The sequence below is a fragment of the Bos mutus genome, chromosome X, assembly GCF_027580195.1.
Source record: "Bos mutus isolate GX-2022 chromosome X, NWIPB_WYAK_1.1, whole genome shotgun sequence".
Taxonomy (NCBI): domain Eukaryota; kingdom Metazoa; phylum Chordata; class Mammalia; order Artiodactyla; family Bovidae; genus Bos; species Bos mutus.
Genome location: NC_091646.1, coordinates 68,288,429 through 68,309,038, shown reverse-complemented (window position 1 = coordinate 68,309,038; position 20,610 = coordinate 68,288,429). Strand labels below are relative to the sequence as shown.

Here is a 20,610-nt window from a genome sequence, read left to right as displayed (position 1 = left end):
ACAAAAGAGCACATATTGTATGGTCCAATTTATTTGAAATGCCCAGAAAAGAAATCTATACAGAAAAAAAAAGTAGATTAATTATTTCCTGGGGCTGGGGTAGAGTGAGGAATGACTGAAAGTGGGACTGTGATTTCTGTTGAATGTGACAGAAATGTTCTAAAAGTAGTTTGTGGTGATAGTTGCACAACTCTGCAAACTCACTAAAATCACCAAGTCATATGCTTTAATAAATAAATATCTAAATAGAAAAAGAGGAAGGGAGGAACAGAAGGAGGGAGGGAGGATGAAAGTTGTTTTTCAAAAGTTGCAATTGGTTTCAGCTGTTTTAAGGTTGAAATCCACCCCCTCAAATAGTTAAACTTGTGATCTCTTGCCTCAGGTCCCCTGCCATCAGATGGGACAATTACCCCCATGCCCTGCTTAGCACGTTGGACAGAAGTTGTGCACTTTCTTCTCCATCCACTCCTAGCTTTACTATCCTTGATGGCAGCTAAAGTATCATTTGAAAATCATGTTCTTGTGTTTTGCTGAAAAAAATGTGTTTTTCTCAGCTTGACCAATTCCAAATTCTTCTACAGTTCTGCAAAACAAATTAAGCTTGAAATCATGTATGCCTTTTCAGCCCACCATATATACAGTAAAAACAGATGCGCAAATTTAACTATACTTGTGAGTTTCTCAAAGCATAGCACTTCTCTTAACTGCTTTGTTCTTTTGACATCTGACTGTCAGGGGCTTCTTTGCATCTTGACCATGGAATTTCACTGTTCCTCTCCTTCCCTCCCATCTCCCACAGCCTTAATTTCTTCACTTTCACCATAGTTCCAATACCTATTTTATACCTATCACAAGTACACTCCTTATAATCCTTTCCCTTCAAATATCCCTACCTAGTCTAATCCTGAGTGGTGAAAAGAAGAAACTAAAAGAGTCGGACATGACTGAGCGACTGAACTGACTGACCGACTGACCAGTTAAGTAGTCATCAGCATAATACTTCCCTCTAGAGATTGACTTCGTAGACTTTCATGGATAATATAAGATGTTTGGAAATTTTTTTAAATATTGCCTGTGGGGTTTTTTGTTTTTGTCTTTTGCTTTTTGAAAGAGAACTGGTGCAGAATATTGATTTGATCTTAAGTCTAAGGTATTTTGCTCTGATAAATGACATATGACAAATTATCAATGCCCAAGATAACAGACCTAACAGAAGTCTATTATAAAATTCTTTAACATTCCATCTTTAATTACAATTTCTGGTTAGTAGATAAAGTTCTCTCTGTTATAAAAACCTAGATTTTTTTGCTGAGAGTGTTGCAACTTATTTTTAAAGTTGCAAAATAATCAAGTTTTTGAGTACAAGTTTTTTTTTTATTTTAATAACACAAATTCCTTGATAATAATGATGATTTGACTCAGACAGCCTAAATGCTTTGTTTTCACTGCTATACTGTTAATATAATACTCACCATACATTAAAGTGTGGCTTGGCTACATCTAGTTCTTCAGTCTCATCAACTAATTGGGATGCAGCCGTCTTGTAGCAGAAAGAGCAGTGAAACTGATATTAGAATACCTGGATTACAGTATTTGTTTTATCACTTAGCAGCTGTGTTACTTTGTCTTAACGATCCTTGAATTATGGCATGAATTTTTGTGCTATTGCCAAATATGAAATAGTTTGAGACATGTATTGGAAACTCAAAATATGTGATCTCTGTAACATTTAGCAGATGTAAGGAAGGAGGTGTTTGAAAAAGAAAATCTTAGACGAAAGGTCACCAGAGACCTTAATACATTATTTAAACTTCCTGAGACTGCTTTGTCATCTATAAAATAATGATGATGATGCCTACCCCCACAGTATTGTTTAAGGGTTAATTGAGATATTGTATGTTAGAGTCTAGCCCAATGTCTGGAAAATGGATGATGTTTATCGATGTTTCCTTGGGTTGGAACGCTCCCTTTACTCCCCCCATTTCCCTCCTCCCCGCGGAAAAAGAAATAAATTTCAAAATTCAAACATCTTTCAAGACGCCCAAAAGGCACCACTCCATGAAGCTCTTCCAAACAACTTTAGGAAGTATAGCCCTTTAGTTAAGAGTGCTGGGCTTCTGGAATCAGAAGCATTGGGCAAGTTACTTCTCCTCTCTGCATCTAGGTTTCCCATGCATAAAATGAAATCATGGTACATATTTCATAGGGTTGTTTAGTATTAAATGAGACATGTACACAGAGCACTTAGCACAGTCCCTGACACTTAGTAAGTCCTCCATAAGTATTACATAGTAGAAGAAGTAATAGAAAGTTTCCCTTTCAGTAAAATGTTAATAAAAATGCCTCCCAAGGTGTGGCAAAGTTCTGCAGCAAGTCTTTTAAACTGTAATGCTGAACAAGTGTAAGGGATTGGTGAATATTTTAAGATATATGATGCAAAGTTCTAACCTCACTTTTATAGAATATCCTTTCTCTGCACTGGAGGCAAACCGGGTAATAATACCATTATTAATTAGTAGGAAGTAAAATCAGAAGATACATCCCTGGGAGACAAGCAGCAGAAGCCCAAACAGCAGTATTAAGAGCAGCACCCGCATACCGGACCTCGATAATTCCCTGGAGTTCACCTCTAACGTCCCTTTTCCCTTGGAGCCGCGCAAGCGTACACTGATTTTGCTCCTCTCTCCCTTGTGCCCTCGCCTCCCCCCGCCACCCCCACGTCCACCCCACCACGCAGGCGCATCTCCTTAAATCCAGTCCCTACACCCCTTCTGTTTGCCTGCATTAAGTTCTCCCTCCTCTTTCTGCACCTCAGCAGGTTCACTCTTCTCCGTGAGGGTGGCGGCGATAGAGAGGTCACGTGATGAGCATCTTGCTGCCCAACATGGCGGAGTTCGATACCATCTCGGAACTGGAGGAGGAGGAGGAAGAAGAAGCGGCAACGTCGTCGTCGTCGTCGCCGTCGTCGTCGTCGTCGGTATCAGGGCCTGACGATGACGAGGAAGATGAGGAGGAGGAGGAGGAAGAAAACGAAGAGGAGGAGGAGGAAGAAGAGGAGCAGGTGGAGGAAACGCCGCCCCCGCCTCGGGTAGTGAGCGAAGAGCATCTACGGAGATATGCCCCCGACCCTGTATTGGTACGGGGCGCCGGCCACATCACTGTGTAAGCCAGAGGGAGCTATGGGGTTTGAAAAGGCTGAGATTTGGCGACAGAGGAATAAGGCGATCGAGGGGCGTGTGGTGTGGGGGAGGGTGACTGAGGCATACAGTTAGAAAAGGACACCTAGTCTAAATGGAGAAACTGAGGGAGATAGGTGTAAAGGAAGTGAGGAGAATGCAAATGCGATGCACCAACACCAGGTAAAGAGTGAGTATAAGACAGGGAAGTCTGGGGTTCGGAGCCAGAGGGATTGGAGTAGAGGTGAGTCTCCTTGCTTCTGTGTATGCTGGCGAGAATAGTCTAAACTGCAGGATGTACCAGCGGATTCTTTGCTGTTAAGATTGGTGTCTAGTGGAAAACGGTGACTGCTGTAACAAGTGACAAGACTGAGGCTTGGACTCTTCAAAACAGAAACAGGATATATTTTGTGAATAACGTTATAGAATATCCACTCACCTACGTTTGCATCCATTCTTCTGTTTAATTCTTATGTAAATGAATACAATAATCCTTTCTATGTGTTGATCACTCTGACATTCCTTGAAAACACACAATTAGATGTTCAGGTTGAGAGGCAGCTATGAAACGTTGAAAGAGCAATAGATTGAGAGTGAGGGCTCTTGTATGTTAGTCCCAGCTTTACTTCTTACTGGCCCTGTGACCTTGGTCAGGTTACTTCGTATTTCTGGGCCGTAATATCTCTATCCATAAAATGAGGGGTTTGGAGTTAGATGGTTTCTAAACTCTTTCACCTCTGAGATAATTTAAGATACCTTCAGGAGATTTTGTATGTGCAAATAGTAAATATGCAAACATTAAATATGTATGGACATGAATCCCCTAGGAGCTGAGGATGATTTTTTGAAAACTTATGCAGAGTTTTTAAAAATTGAAATCTTGGATCATATTTGAGAAAATAAAAGGGAGAGGGCCCTCATAGCATAGTAGTTGCAAAGCCAAAGAAAAATGTAGTGGTTTTCTGGGCTTTGAAGAGTGCTTTCTCATTTTTATGTAATGCAATGGACTGTAAATACTTGAAAGTTTGAGTATTATATCATGTTCATCATCTTAAATATGCTGTCATTTACTGCATTTAAAAAACAGGACTATTTTTTCCTATTAAGTCATGCTGCCTATAATTTTGATAATGCCTCACCTACCACATTGACTTTAAATTGAGTCCATATTATCTGAAATCATGTAATATGCACCACCTCCCCCCATCATGTTAGCTTTTAATTTTAAGATGTTGAGTATCTTGATTGTAATATACTTTTGTGATCTTTGCATGAAAAGATTTTGCAAGAAAGATTTTGAAATTGTGGAAGAATGTGAGGAGATTTTTAGATCTGCCATTTGGTTAGGCAAGTTTAACACAATTTTTTTGGTTCAAGAATTTTGCAGATAGTCTACAATGTTCAGATGCCAGCTTACTACACAGTTTTACTTAGATTCCTTTCATCACTATGGAGACAATCTATTACTCAAATTGATTATGATTCTGGCACCAAAGTTTACTTTCATGCAGATTATTTCACATGACTAAACAGAAAAAGACTTTTTATTCTAGTCTGTAATTTTATATTCCAACACTCCTTCCCCTCATTATTTTCTAAAATTCAGAAAACAAAGAACAAGCAAGAAAACAGAATTTAAGTTCTCCAAAACTTATTTGTGGTTTCATTTTACTCTTCACACAACTTATAAATCTATTTTCAATTAAAAGCACTTGCCATGACACTTGCCATGCTCAGGCCCTTTTGATAAGTGTAATGTCCCTCCTAGCTTAATAATTATGGAATAAAGAGCGTGAAATAGTGGTGCTCTTAGTAACTGTTGGCATTAATTGAAGGCAAAACCTGAAAAGCAGCAAACCAGTACTTGAATTGCTAACCAATGTACATAGTTTGGAAAAGTATTTCGTTGTACATGTTCTCTGACCTAGAGAGAACATTTGATGTTAAATGTCTGAGATTTGGAGAAAAAAAAAAAAGGTTGAATGTTTAGGAGAAAGTTTTACTGGATCTGAGAAACTGGTCTTTCTGTGATAGTAAAATCTTCCTTACAACAGATAAAGTAAAGTCCTTAGGAAATAGTAAATTTAATTTTGAAATGTCTAATATATCAGCCTTTGTTTAATTTTTTCTGACATGGGAGTATTAGTTGCCCTATCTGAATGAAATATTTCTTATTCTCTCCCATCCTTATTTTTTTCATTCTTTGTGTAGTCACTTGTTCTTTAGAGGATGTTGTTTCTTTTCAAAGTTTAAGATCTGAGAACCATCACTTCAGATTCAGTATATCTTAAACCTAATATTTTCTCTCCTTACATTGTCTGTGTATTCCAGTTGCCCCATTTCTGACTCTGATACTACCATTCCAATCTTCCCAGGTAATATTTCAAGTTATTGAGTCATTTTTAACTCTTCCTTCTCCTTCAATTGTCCATTGCTAGTCTGTCCCAGAATTATGTCTTCATGCCTTTTAAAAAGTCTATTAGACTATTCATTTTTCTCCATTTCTACTGGCACCTTGCTAGTTTGGGTCATCATCATCTTCTACTTGAATTGCAGCCACAGTCTGCTGCGTCTTCCCACTCCAATCCATCTGGATGCTTATGCCAAACTAATTTTCTTAAAACACAGTTTAAAATGTCACTTTCCTGCTGAAAAACCTGCATTGGATCTTAATTAGGTTTGAATTTTATGCTTTCCTTCTCCACTTTCAGAGGTCAAGGAGTCCCTCCACTTGTTCAGAGCTCACCCCTCCACTGATGCCTTCCAAAACCTTCTTTTGCAACCTCCTTCCAGGCAGCCCCTCTCTATATACTATTACCTCACTTGTCCTCTATTAGCTCAGCCTATAACTGTATTCAGAATCTAATTCTTTAAAAATAAAATAGCCTTCTTAGACCTATGTTCCCCATTAGCTACTGTCTAATCTCTTTTCTTTCTCCAGATTTCTTGAGAGTAGCTACATTCACCATGTCTATTTCCTCTTCACCCTTCTGTTACCTGGATTTTGCCACCATGACCTCAGACAAACTGGCATCAATAAGATCATCATGACCTTCTGTTGCTAAATTAATGGGCATCTTCCATTTTCTATCTTTCTGGTCCTCTCTATTGCATATGAGACTTATAATGACTCTCTCTTAGAGGCTTTTACTCCAGGGGTCACAAACACACAGGCCTTCAGAGGCAAGACAGGTCACAGAAAATGGTTGCAGCTTGAGTAATGATGGGCCTTAGTTGAACTGGAAGGTATGTGTTTTGCCTAAGGGGTTTCAAATTCTGTTAAAAAACAAAACATTTTACCAGCCAAACAAACCTAGGAATTTCTTGGCCACTTTACTCTCCCTGGTTTCCTTTTATTTTTCTGGTTATTCCTGAACTGTCTCATTCATGGGTTTTTCTTCCTCCTTTGCTCCTTGAATACCAGTGATCTCCAGAGTTTTGTTCTCATCCCACTATTCTCATTCCTTACTCTAGATAGGTGGCCTCATCTTGATTCCCATGGTTTCAGTTATCTGATGTCTCCCAAATATGTATTGCTATACCAGACTCTGCTAAGACTCTTATCTGGGCTTCCTCACCTAATGAGTCACTGACATCTTAAATTCAACGTGTTCAAAACAGAACTCATCCTCCCCTCTCCTACAACATATCCTCACACCCCCATCCCAACCCCTCAAAAAATTCCTTCTATTTCTGAGTTCTCCAACCCAGTTAACTCTGGCAAGTGGTTCATCTTCCCCATTCAGTCTTCTCACATCTAAGAAATCAGTGAGTATAAACAATATATGGCTTAAATTTTTCTTCTTTTCCTCCCTACCACCACTTACTTCCCTGATTCAAGCCCCTTTCACCACTCTACTCATCATCTTGTCTTCATCCTAATCACCTTCACATCGATCCCTCAGTTCAGTTCAGTCGCTCAGTCGTTTCTGACTCTTTGCGACCCCATGAATTGCAGCACGCCAGGCCTCCCTGTCCATCACCAACTCCTGGAGTTCACCCAAACTCATGTGCATCGAGTCGTCCCTCAGTCTGCTGCTAAATGGAGACACCACTTTCCTGTTTAAGACTTCTGTCATTTTCTCTTCATCTGTAGGATCAAGTCTAAGCTTTAAAGCATGGAATATATGACTAGACCCTGCCTATCCATCAGCCTGATCTCCTGACATTTCCCTTTACTGCTTGTATTTTCTTATTCATAGCATGCTCATAGCTTTTCTTCCAAGGAGCAAGCGTCTTTTTATTTCATGGCTGCAGTCACCATCTGCAGTGATTTTGGAGCCCAAGAAAATAAAATCTGTCACTGTTCCCATTGTTTCCCCATCTATTTGCCATTAAGTGATGGGACCGGATGCCATGAGCTTTGTTTTTTGAATGTTGAGTTTTAAGCCAGCTTTTTCACTCTCCACTTTCACTTTCATCAAGAGGCTTTTGAGTTCCTCTTCACTTTCTGCCATAAGGGTGGTGTCATCTGCATTTCTGAAGTTACAGATATTTCTCCCAGCAATCTTGATTCCAGCTTGTGTTTCTTCCAGTCCAGCGTTTCTCATGATGTACTCTGCATTTAAGTTAAATAAGCAGGGTAACAATATACAGCCTTGACATACTCCTTTCCCAATTTGTAACCAGTCCATTGTTCCATGTCCGTTTCTAACTGTTGCTTCTTGACATGATACAGATTTCTTAGGAGGCAGGTAAGGTAGCCTGGTAGTCCCATCTCTTTAAGAATTTTCCACAGTTTGTTGGAGAAGGCAATGGCACCCCACTCCAGCACTCTTGCCTGGAAAATCCCATGGATGGAGGAGCCCGGTGGGCTGCAGTCCATGGGGTCGCTAAGAGTCGGACACAACTGAGCGACTTCACTTTCACTTTTCACTTTCATGCATTAGAGAAGGAAATGGTAACCCACTGCAGTGTTCTTGCCTGGAGAATCTCAGGGACGGGGGAGCCTGGTGGGCTGCCGTCTATGGGGTTGCACAGAGTCGGACACAACTGAAGCGACTTAGCAGCGACAGTTTGTTGTTATCCATGTGGTCAAAGGTTTTAGCATAGTCAATGAAGCAGAAGTAGATGTTTTTCTGGAATTCTCTTGGTTTTTCTATGATCCAACAGATATTGACAATTTGATCTCTGGTTCCTCTGCCTTTTCTAAATCCAGCTTGAACATCTGGAAGTTCTCAGTTCATGTACTGTTGAAGTCTAACTTGGAGAATTTTGACCATTACTTTGCTAGCGTGTATGATGACTGCACTTGTGCGGTAGTTTGAACATTCTTTGGCATTGCCTTTCTTTGGGATTGGAATGAAAACTGACTTTTCCAGTCCTGTGGCCACTGCTGAGTTTTCCAAATTTGCTGGCATATTGAGTGCAGCACTTTCACAGCGTCATCTTTTTAGGGTTTGAAATAGCTCAGCTGGAATTCCATCATCTCCACTAGCTTTGCTCGTAGTGATGCTTCCTAAGGCCTACTTGACCGCTCACTCCAGGCTGTCTAGGTGAATGATCACACCATCGTGGTTATCTGGGTCATTACAATCTTTTTTGTATAGTTCTTCTGTGTATTCTTGCCACCTCTTCTTAATATCTTCTGCTTCTTTTAGGTCCGTACATTTCTGTCCTTTATTGTGCCCATCTTTGCACGAAATGTTCCCTTGGTATCTCTAATTTTTTTGAAGAGATCTTTAGTCTCTAATTAATATTAAATATATTTAACAAGAGTTATTTAATACCTTATCAATGAATTATAATTTTGGGGAAGTCGAATAACCTAACCACAATAATTGTAGTTCTAAATCTGAGATGATGATGATCATAAATGGATATTTAATGATCTTTTTCCAAAATACATACATGGCTAAATTAGCTCCCACAGATTTAAGGTTTTAGAAAACAGAAATAATGAAATGTCTCTTGTAAGAGTTGTTTCAAAAACACTGTACATCTGAGTGATATAGCTTAATAGCTATGATTTTTCTTCTTGATATTTTTAGGGTAAATATTTGGATCCAGTGTATTGAAATACAAGAAAAATTTTATCTCATGAGATTATTTTCTTATTTTTAGGTATTATTAAACTCCTTATTTTTCTTAAAGTATATAATTATTTACCCTCTATCAGATCAGATCAGTCGCTCAGTCATGTCCGACTCTTTGCGACCCCACGAATCGCAGCACGCCAGGCCTCCCTGTCCATCACCAACTCCCAGAGTTCACTGAGACTCACGTCCATCAAGTCAGTGATGCCATCCAGCCATCTCATCCTCTGTCATCCGCTTCTCCTCTTGCCCCCAATCCCTCCCAGCATCAGAGTCTTTTCCAGTGAGTCAACTCTTCACATGAGGTGGCCAAAGTACTGGAGTTTCAGCTTTAGCATCATTCCTTCCAAAGAAACCCAGGGCTGATCTCCTTCAGAATGGACTGGTTGGATCTCCTTGCAGTCCAAGGGACTCTCAAGAGGCTTCTCCAGCACCACAGTTCAAAAGCATCAATTCTTCAGTGCTCAGCCTTCTTCACAGTCCAACTCTCACATCCATACATGACCACTGGAAAAACCATAGCCTTGACTAGATGAACCTTTGTTGGCAAAGTAATGTCTCTGCGTTTGAATATGCTATCTAGGTTGGTCATAACTTTCCTTCCAAAGAGTAAGCCTCTTTTAATTTCATGGCTGCAGTCACCATCTGTAGTGATTTTGGAGCCCAGAAAAATAAAGTCTGACACTGTTTCCACTGTTTCCCCATCTATTTCCCATGAAGTGATGGGACCGGATGCCATGAGCTTTGTTTTTTGAATGTTGAGTTTTAAGCCAGCTTTTTCACTCTCCACTTTCACTTTCATCAAGAGGCTTTTGAGTTCCTCTTCACTTTCTGCCATAAGGGTGGTGTCATCTGCATATCTGAGGTTACTGATATTTATCCCGGCAATCTTGATTCCAGTTTGTGTTTCTTCCAGTCCAGCGTTTCTCATGATGTATTCTGCATATAAGTTAAATAAACAGGGTGACAATATACAGCCTTGATGTACTTCTTTTCCTACTTGGAACCAGTCTGTTGTTCCATGTCCAGTTCTAACTGTTGCTTCCTGACCTGCATACAGGTTTCTCAAGAGACAGATCAGGTGGTCTGGTAGTCCCATCTCTTTCAGAATTTTCCACAGTTTATTATAATCCACACAGTCAAAGGCTTTGGCATAGTCAATAAAGCAGAAATAGATGTTTTTCTGGAACTCTCTTGCTTTTTCCATGATCCAGCAGATGTTGGCAATTTGATCTCTGGTTCCTCTATAGTAGAGGTATATAGTAGTAGAGATGAGAGTTTGTCAATGCTCAGATATATAAAATTCTCATTAAAATTAATCTAAAAAAGCTGAAGTTATTACATATAGAATTTCAAAAGATAGCCAAATTTGTCAAACAGTGCATTTCTGCAAAAAGTTAAATAGCAATGCAAATGTTGCCTTTTCTGTAAACAGCTGTCTTTGAGAAATAACAGTGAAGCATTGTTAATTTATGTTTGTATAAGGTAAATCTTTTATAAGATTTTAGGCTTTGAGAATACTGAAGCTATAGTAATTTGTCATTTTACAAAGCAGCAAGACATATTTCCATATGGAAGATTAGAGAAATTTAATTTTTCAAAATATCTTTTAATCATATGTCATAGACTTTCCTTTTTCTTGGTGTAGTAAATAGAATTCAATGCACATGCTTCAGAAACAGTGTTACTATAAGTGCAAAGTTTTCTAGTGAAATGTGTTTTTCTTTGGCAGAATTTTAATACATTTTATCTGTTTTCTTAAACAACTTAACATATAAACTTAAAATTTGTGCAGGATTTTCAGAGGCTGATGTACAGCCATTTTCAAAAGAATTAAAGACAGTGCAAGGTGTAAAGAGGAAGAAAAGCAGAAGAGCAACTAGAGGACCCACATTTCTTTGCCTCAATTTCCTTTACTGCAAAGAATTGTCCAAGAAATTAAAACTTGGGACATTGCAGACATTTGACAAATACAATCATTAAGAACCACCAGTGGGTCAGCTTCAAACACATAATATGCTCTTTATTTAATGAACCTGATAAAATGAAAATGTGAGCAGTTCTCAAATTCTTCTGTCTAATGCTGACAAACTCCACATCTTTACTCATGTCTCTCACTGATCACTCACTAATGGGTAGATGAGTTTGTCTAACCTCTGTGAACTCACAGATCTTATTAACTTAATGGTGCTGAGATGTTCATCATTTAGCAGTAGCCATTTCAACATTTTCCTAGTAACTACTAAGTAAAATGTTGTGCCACAGATTATTTAAGTCCTCATTTTAGGTGCTTAATAAATATCTAATGTAAAAGTTAAGGGAAAAAAACGCTGGTAGGCAAGAATGCAATTGCTACTGCCTTTTAGCCAAAATTATGAGAATATATCAGAGAAGGCAATGTCACCCCACTCCAGTATTCTTGCCTGGAAAATCCCATGGACGGAGCAGCCTTGTGGGCTGCAGTCCATGGGGTCGCTAAAAGTAGGACACAACCGAGTGACTTGACTTTCACTATTCACTTTCATGCATTGGAGAAGGAAATGGCAACCCACTCCAGTGTTCTTGCCTGGAGAATCCCAGGGACGGGGGAGTCTGGTGGGCTGCCATCTAAGGGGTCGCACAGAGTCGGACATGACTGAAGCAACTTAGCAGTAGCATGAGAATATATTGGCCCTAGTTTGCCTACCTTTATACCTTTTAAAGTAGATAAATGTAGGCCATAATGGAGTATTTTAAGAAGTAAAATGACTTCCGTACCATTTCCTTCCCTTCCCTTACCGTTTCTATTTTTTGAATTTTTTTGACCATGCTGCACAGCTTGTGGGGTCTTAGTTCCCCAGCCAGGGATTGAACTTGGGCCCTCCTCAGTGAAAGCACGAAGTCCTAACCGCTGGACTGCCTGGAAATTCCCTGCTTTACCATTTCTAATATACTTTTTATGTGTTAGAAAAAACAATCTCTTTTTATATTAGAGAAGAAAATTTGTAATGTGAATTTAGAAAGAATTTTTTGAGAACCTGAGCACTGAGATAAACACTATGAAGAATACAGAAAAAGCAAAGTATAGGTCTTGCTTTACAAAGTTACAGGAAATTTGCCTTTAAGAAACTCATGTGGATCAGCAAAGAATAAAGGAAAATATCTTTAATACTTTTGAATTGTATAGTACAGATTAAAATTGGCTATCAGTTTTCAGAGAAAGGGAAATCCATGAAGACTTGCAGCAAGGGTTGGAACTTGGCTTGAGCCATAAAGACTGCACTGGATTTAAACCAGGGAGAGGAAGCAAAACCAGCAAGAGGATGCTAAAGCTGAAACTCCAATACTTTGGCCACCTGATGCAAAGAACTGACTCATTGGGAAAGACCCTGATGCTGGGAAAGATTGAAGGCAGGAGGAGAAGGGAATAACAGAGGATGAGATGGTTGGATGGCATCACTGACTCGATGGACATGAGTTTGAGTGGGCTCCAGAAGTTGGTGATGGACAGGGAAGCCTGGCGTGCTATAGTCCATGAGTCGCAAAGAGTCGGACACAACTGAGAGACTGAACTGAACTGAACTGAGGAAGCAAGAGAAACCTCATAAGCAAAGAGCCAATGTAACAGTGGCAGTGGAAAGGAAGTAAATGTTATAAGAATGATTTCAAAGGAACAAATAACATTATTTGGGACCACTTGGATATAAGCAAGGTGTGAAAAGTAGGAGATAAAAGGTACAAAAATGATACCAGGATCTAGGTTAAAGAGAGTCAATGCGCCATTGAAAGAGATGAAGGATTTGAAAGGAAGGAGCCAGTTTCAAATAAAAGGTAACATTTAATTTTACATGTGTTCACATGAGGTATAAAGCTATCCAAATGGAAGTTTTTATTTTTGTTGTTGTTTTAATTTATTGTATTCAAGTATAGTTATTTACAATGTTGTGTTAATTTCTGCTGTACAGCACAGTGATTCATTTACATATGTATGTATTCTTTTTCATATTCTTTTCCACTGTGGTTTATCACAGGATATTGAATATAGTCCTCTGTGCTATATATTCGGAGAAGGTGATGGCACCCCACTCCAGTACTCTTGCCTGGCAAATCCCATGGACGGAGGAGCCTGGTGGGCTGTAGTCCATGGGGTCGAGAAGAGTCAGACACGACTGAGCGACTTCACTTTCACTTTTCACTTTCATGCATTGGAGAAGGAAATGGCAACCCACTCCAGTGTTCTTGCCTGGACAATCCCAGGGACGGGGGAGCCTGGTGGGCTGCTGTCTCTGGGGTCACACAGAGTCGGACACGACTGAAGCGACTTAGCAGCAGCAGCAGCAGCAGTGCTATATATTAGGATCTTGTTAATCCATTCTATATATGTTAGTTTACATCTGCTAACCCCAAATTCCTACTCCATCCCTCCCTCACTCCCCTCCCCCTTGGCAACCATAAGTCTGTTCTCTATGTCTGTGTGTCTGCTTCATAAATAAGTTTGTTTGTGTCATATTTTAGATTCCACATATAAGTGGTATCATATGGTATTTGTCTTTCTCTTTCTGACTTATTTCACTTAGTAAATAACCTTTAAGTTCATCCATCTTGTTGCAAAAGGCATTATTTCCAAATGGAAATTTTTAGTATGCAGTTAGAGGTGAGGGTCTAGAGCATGTTGGGAAATATAGAATTGGAGATATAGATTTGATGGTCATCAGAATAGAAGTGATTTTTCAAAGCTATTAAAATAGATGAACTGTTATAATTCCTTTAGAAAGAGAAGCAGATGACTAAAAGCTAAATTTTGGGAAAAGATAAGAGTATTAGGAGAGAGTGAACAAATGGGAGAGTGTTGAGAAGGGAGTGGTAAACAGCATCACAGAGTGCAAAGTCAGGAGGGGAAGTTCTGAAAAGAGGGTATTGAATTTAGCAATAAATAAGATGAACTTCGGAGAAGCCAATGGCACCCCACTCCAGTACTCTTTTGCCTGGAAAATCCCATGGATGGAGGAGCCTGGTAGGCTACAGTCCATGGGGTCGCTAAGAGTCGGACGTGACTGAGCAACTTCACTTTCACTTTTCACTTTCATGCATTGGAGAAGGAAATGGCAACCCACTCCAGTGTTCTTGCCTGGAGAATCCCAGGGATGGTGGAGCCTGGTGGGCTGCCATCTATGGGGCCGCCCAGGGTTGGACATGACTGAAGAGACTTAGCAGTAAGATGAACTTGTCTTTCTAAATAAATTTGCCAAATAAGGAATTATTTTCAGTAAAATAATATCAAAAGACAAACCAAAAGATTAAAGGATGGAATATTAAGGAAATGGAAACAGAGACAAAAAGTTCTTTTGTCTGAGTTCATTTGTCTGATGATAAATGCAAAGAGAGAATAGCAAAGCTAATTTTTTTAATAATAGAAATATTCCATACATTTTGAGGAACACATATGTCTATATCCTCTATGTATTTGGTATATGATAAAAGAATGGCAACTTGGAAAAATCTATAATGGCGGCAATCTCTAATAGGGGTAGAAACAAATTATAAACATTGCATCTAAAAGACAAGAAGGAAAAGGACTCCACACTTCCACTGCAGGGGGTATGGGTTTGATCCCCTGTCAAACTAACATCCAGGTGGCATGGTCATAAATGAATACATAAATAAAATTGGATTTGAAAAATAAAAGACAAGGTAAAAGAATGGAAATAGAACTCTACTTTCAAATGTATCATGTCTATTTTCATGAAAACTATATCTGTTTCTTTGTTATACAATAAGAATTCTGTGGAATAATGAATTGAATTACACCTTCCTGACTAGTGATAAAGCCACTGTTTAGCTAAATATTATTTAAATGAAATGTTTCTTGCTCTGTTAAATATTTGCTGTTTTACTGATCACTTAGTACACAGTTGCAAATATATAAATAATACTAGAGTTATCAATTTCTCTAACAGCACATGAAAGTTGTCATAAAAATTTATGTACAAGAGTACTGTTTTAAGTTTGACTGTACTCCTCTACGTAAAGACTTAAAGAAAATGTTATTATGAGGATGTTATCCTGAAAATACTATGTTTTCATTACATGTACTGACACCTAGAGAAGTAATGATATTTTTAATGAAGTTATGGTCTTTTTATAATTGCTAATTAATTTTCTCAACTCTTTTAAAAACTGGAATTTTTTGTTTTAAAATACATTTTAAACATATAAAGTAAAATTTATTTATGTATGGATGTGTTCCTTGCTGCTAGCTACTAAGTATAGAGTCTTTGTGTTTAAGACTCACTTGGGTCCTTGTAAAGGAGCTATTAGCATAAATAATACAAGGAGACTATGATATTCTCACAGAGTTTTAATAGGACATTGGATTCTTAAGATGTCTATAAAATGACCCTAAGACCGAAATGCCATACATCAGTAGAATCAAACAGTACACACAGTAGCTCATTTTTCAACAAACTTTTATTAAGCACTTAGATTCCATTGTGCTGCTAAGCATAATGGAAGATAGCAAAGTAAATAAGCCATAGTTTTTGTTCTTCAGGAGCTTAATATAGAACAGAAAGAATTTAAGGATTAGCATTTGAATTTTGGTTGTCCTTATTCCCTGGTGGCTCAGAGGGTCAAGAATCTGCCTGCAATGTGGGAGACCTGGGTTCCATCCCTAGGTTGGGAAGATCCCCCAGAGGAGGGAATGGCAAGCCACTCCAGTATTCTTGCCTGGAGAATCCCCATGAACAGAGGAGCCTGGTGGGCTACAGTCCACAGGGTCTCAAAGAGTTGGACACGACTGAGCGACTGAGCACAAGAGAATACAAAATAAATAAATAAGCACAATCTCTTACTATAATAACTTTGGGCAAATCATTTAATTACTTTTTGAAATAAAAATTTTCTGTCAGATTCCTTCTCTGTAAAACAGAGATAACAATACCTCTATTGCAGGGTTGTAAAGTTTAGAGGTAATATATTTACCTATAACAGTGTCTAACTCATGGTAAATAGATAGTTACTAATAACTGTTACTATTATTGTCTACCTCACAATGAGTTCTTATTAACTGTTGGATGTTTTTTTTTTTTCCTTTTGCTTACACTAACATAAATTGTAGTCGCTCTGATATATCATCTAATGTGCAGGAAGTGACTTTTGTTGTTCCTACTGAAATCAACAAGGAGGTGAAGGAAGGCTTATAAAAATCATCTTGACATAGTACAGATTTCAGTTAAGTGTACTTAAAGAAAGTCAGAGCTTTTGAGGCTGGGATCTGTCTTCTTAAAATTGGTTGCATATACATAAAAGCCATTCATAAGGATCAACCTTTGATTATCTGAATAGTCACTGATCATAAGTTATCAAGCTCTATAGTTCCAAAAGCTGCATTAATTTTTATTAGGAAAATTTTTATATATCCACAGAAGTAGAAAAAAATAGTATAATCCACTCCCACATACAACCCATCAGTTCCAACAGTTATCAACTAAAATGGGTTTTACCAGAAATATCCACAGAAGTAGAAGAAAACAGTATAATCCACTCCCGCATACAACCCATCAGTTCCAACAGTTATCAACTACAATGGGTTTTAATAGAAATATTTCAATCAAAAAGTATAATATTTCCAGCTCTATATCAGTGTTTCTGTATTATTTTTTAATCTCATATCATGGCTCTTGTTGGAATCCTACTTTAACATTGGCTCCTTAAGTTCCTTTTACTTTTAATTTGGATTAATAGTCAAACACTTATTTTCTATAAATATAAAATTATTTATAGGACATGCTTTTAGGTCACAGAATCAAAGGAAAAATGCATGGCTTTGTAACTTTTTTAAGGAAAAGAGTTAAATACGCTGGGTAGAATGTATTTTGTTCTTTGTTTTTAAGGTTTGGCTTGAGCAACAAGTTTGATACTGAATTTCCCTCAGTTCTAACAGGGAAGGTAAGTGAGAGTTTGCATTGAACTTTTCAATTCTAAAAGCATTGGTGTATGGCTGATTTAGTGTTATGACAGGTGCTTTGATGCACTGTAATGAAGTCTAATAGTAAGAGGCCAGGATAATTTTAGGCTGTATCATTAGTGACTGAAAACTGTCTCCGTGACTACTAGCCTATGACCAGTTATTTTGTTCATTGTCTAATAATGCCAGCTATCATTTACTTATCTATTCAGTTTTTCCAGTTTTGCTTTTTTTTCTCAGCACTGGTAGCTATGATTGTTTTAATTTAGATCAGTAATTTCCAGTGATTTTAGAGTTAACAAAATTATTGTTCAACTTTGTATCACTCTGTGAATTTTAAAGTATCCTGTGATGTGATTTGTTATACCAGTACATAAAAAAAAAAATCAAAATTTTCTGCACTTTAGACAGTTTGAGTTTCTATAATTAGACTCACTGCAGTTAATTGTTACCAACCTTTTTGTTTCCTGGTTCCTCTACACTCAGTAGTATCTTCTAGCATTGAGGTTCAATCTTCAGAGAGCTTCTAGGATTCAAAAGTGTTTGGAAAATCCTCTTACAACAGTAATGCTAACTTCTGAGCCCAAAGGAAAAGGCTGTGATAAGACAAAAGAGAGTATATAGAACGCCTAGTGTATTGTCAGGTACTTATTAGTTTCACAGTGTAAGTTTGTGATTGTTATTGACAATTCTTCATCAGTATATCCTAGTTTCACCCTGATTGTTTTTCCAGTTTTCTCTACTCAACATCTTTCCATTTTAATTGCTTTTGCTACTTTAACCTTGTTCTTCTGAGTAATTTTTTGTTCTCAGTCCCACCAATAATTTGTTCTCTCTCCTGATATATGATGTCAAATCATTCCATACAGTAATAAACAAGTAGTGATAGTCCCTGGCTAAGTGAACATTAGAAAATATGTGGCCATTTATCTTTTTAGGTTACAAAGAGCCCTTTGGTTTGAGATTTTGGCCTCATTTTCTAGTATGTTATACCTTCCTGTCCTGATCATATAGAATAGTTCACCAATTTAAGCAGCAGTTCAGATTTAGATTTGTTTTAGATAAACTTTTTTTCCAAGGAAAAATAGCTATGGGAAAAAAAATCTCTTGAATAATAATTGGTTTGTAGAAAGATGGCAAATTCAATATTAAAATTAAAGACAATGTGAATTAAGATGTCTCCAATGGAAAACTTGTTCTTTATATTTCCCTTGTTGCTGCCAAATGTGTGGTCTTAGCAGTTGCATCCAGTTTTAATATTGGTTTAGTTAGAAAGAGTTTGAATTACAATTCCAAGTAATTCTAAAAACTGAATAATTGAAAAAGTCAGAGAATAGAGTTTCCAGGTATAAGACTTATCCATCTTTCCATCTTTGAAATTGGCCAGTTTTATATGCTCAAGTAATCTTCAGAATATTTCTTCACCTTTCCAAGTCTTCTAAAAACTGAAATTCCACCAGTGCAAAGAATAGTACAGTTCTTTAAACTAGGGAAGTAGGAATATTGGACTTCCCTGGTGGCTCATTGATAAAGAATCTGCCTGCAACCTGGGCCTGGTTTCGATCCCTGGGTCTGAAAGATCCCCTGGAGGAGGGCATGGCAACCCACTCTAGTACTCTTGCCTAGCAAATCCCATGGACAGAGAAGCCTGGCAAGCTGAAGTCCATAGGGTCGCACAGAGTCAGACACAACTGAAGTAACTAAGCAGCAGCACCAGGAATATTAAGCTGGATATGAACTGTTCTTAAAGACATCCATTCTTTTCAGGTGACCATTTTTGTAACACATAATGATTGGATATTTATTCTAGTGTACATTATTTAAATGCACAAAATTTTTCATATGTTGAATGAGGCATAAATGATACAGTGATCCTAGTTTAGTGTTTGATGATGGAAAACGCTGAAGGAATTCTGAAAATCTGATTTTGAAAAATCATATGGTGGCTTTGTTTTCTCTTTATTTTCCCTTTCATGAGATTATTTTTCTCCAGTAGGCACTATTTCACGTGTAAAGGTTATTCTGGATTATCAAAATGCATCTCTGATAACTATGAAGAAGAAGCAGAAAAAAAAATTTACATGTTTCAGGAAAAAGCTAAAGAAAAAAAGTTTGAATTCCAGACTGAGCAGCAGTGTAAATATATTTCACAATGAATAAATGCAGTAGCTAAAATAGAAAATTAAATCTGTATTTTATAAAACCAGTATTCTAGCATGAATGGAATTCTTAAATAGCTTTTATGCCTAAACTAAGCAAAATTGCAGGGTGAATTCCAAAAATCTCAAAAGCCATTTTGTTAAGCTCTATGGCTTAGTATTAATTTTGTGCTTCTTATGTGTTAGTGCTTTTAATATAAATAAAAAGATAATCTTTTACATTAAATTAAGCAAAGATTGTTTCCATCTTTCACTAAGATAAGTCCTGTCATGATAGGATGTATGGAACAGGTGTGTACATACAAATTTTGGTGACCAGAAAATGAAAGAACCACAGAATTTCAGAAAAGAAATAAAAGCTTTCAGCCCTCAGCTTGAAACAGTTAAATGGTGTTACAAGGAAATTAGCGTGCAGTGTTGGGAATTGTAAACCATAAAATCCACCTTTACTATTGTGATCCAGTATGACAAGTGATTGATGGGGTTGTGTTCCCCATGACTGAAGGAGGCAAATCAGTCCTGCTGGGTTTTGCTTAGATTTTCTTCTGTTTGCAAAGTCTCTTGCATCCTGTTATAAAATATTATGACCCTTTCCCCCACTTTCATGATGTGACTTTCTTTTTTCTAAGAAAGTCAAGAGGAATTAAATGTTTCTTTGCAACCTGCCATTCAGCTACAAAGTAAAAGACTTCCATCTAACCTTCATTACTAGTGATACTCAAATTATATGGAAGTAAATGAGTAAAATGTTATTAACTCTGATTCCACACAGTTAACTAAACATTTCTTTCACATTGTTTAAAATTGGGAGTTAACCAGTTCTCATTTCCTATGCCTTTATTTCTGTTTTATGACTTTTACTGTTATTCAAATACAGATTTTTTTTTTTCAAAGACAATTCTGGCTTCCTTTTAAAGTCAAAATGCAGATTTTAGTTTATTGTGTGAAATTCTAGTAAAAGTTTTATTTTCGGTATGTTTATGTTATGACTTCAAAAAATTTGAATTGTCATTTTTAGAAACTTGAATGTTTTAGTTTTTAATTTGTCCATAGTGATAGAGTACAAGCTATGAATATTATGTATTACATATGGAAAATATTGGTGGGGAAGAAGGAAAATTGCCACATTTTAGAAATGGTTTTATTAATTCATTTCCAGAAGCATGTAATGACAGATAAATCTTATAACAAATTTTACATACCTTGGCATGCAATTTATTTCATTCACAGTGTTTTAAACAAAAACCAAGTTTTACTTTTTGGATTGATTCTTTTCTGGCTTTAGCCTCATTCTT

General features: G+C 37.4%; 1 protein-coding gene across 6 annotated transcripts in view; it reads left to right on the top strand.

The window, feature by feature from the left end:
* The first annotated feature begins 2,314 nt into the window (after window positions 1-2,314).
* The window catches only part of CHIC1 (cysteine rich hydrophobic domain 1), a 47,400-nt gene continuing 29,104 nt past the window's right edge, over window positions 2,315-20,610 (top strand). Inside the window, exons 1-2 of one of the 6 annotated variants that reach the window (XM_070365793.1) lie at window positions 2,315-3,162; window positions 17,083-17,137. In XM_070365793.1, coding sequence (XP_070221894.1) covers window positions 2,864-3,162; window positions 17,083-17,137 — 354 coding nt within the window. In that variant the 5' untranslated portion in view covers window positions 2,315-2,863. The remainder of the gene's footprint in view (window positions 3,163-17,082; window positions 17,138-20,610) is intronic. The other 5 variants (XM_070365795.1, XM_005906766.3, XM_070365792.1 and 2 more) reach the window with 5 other exon arrangements.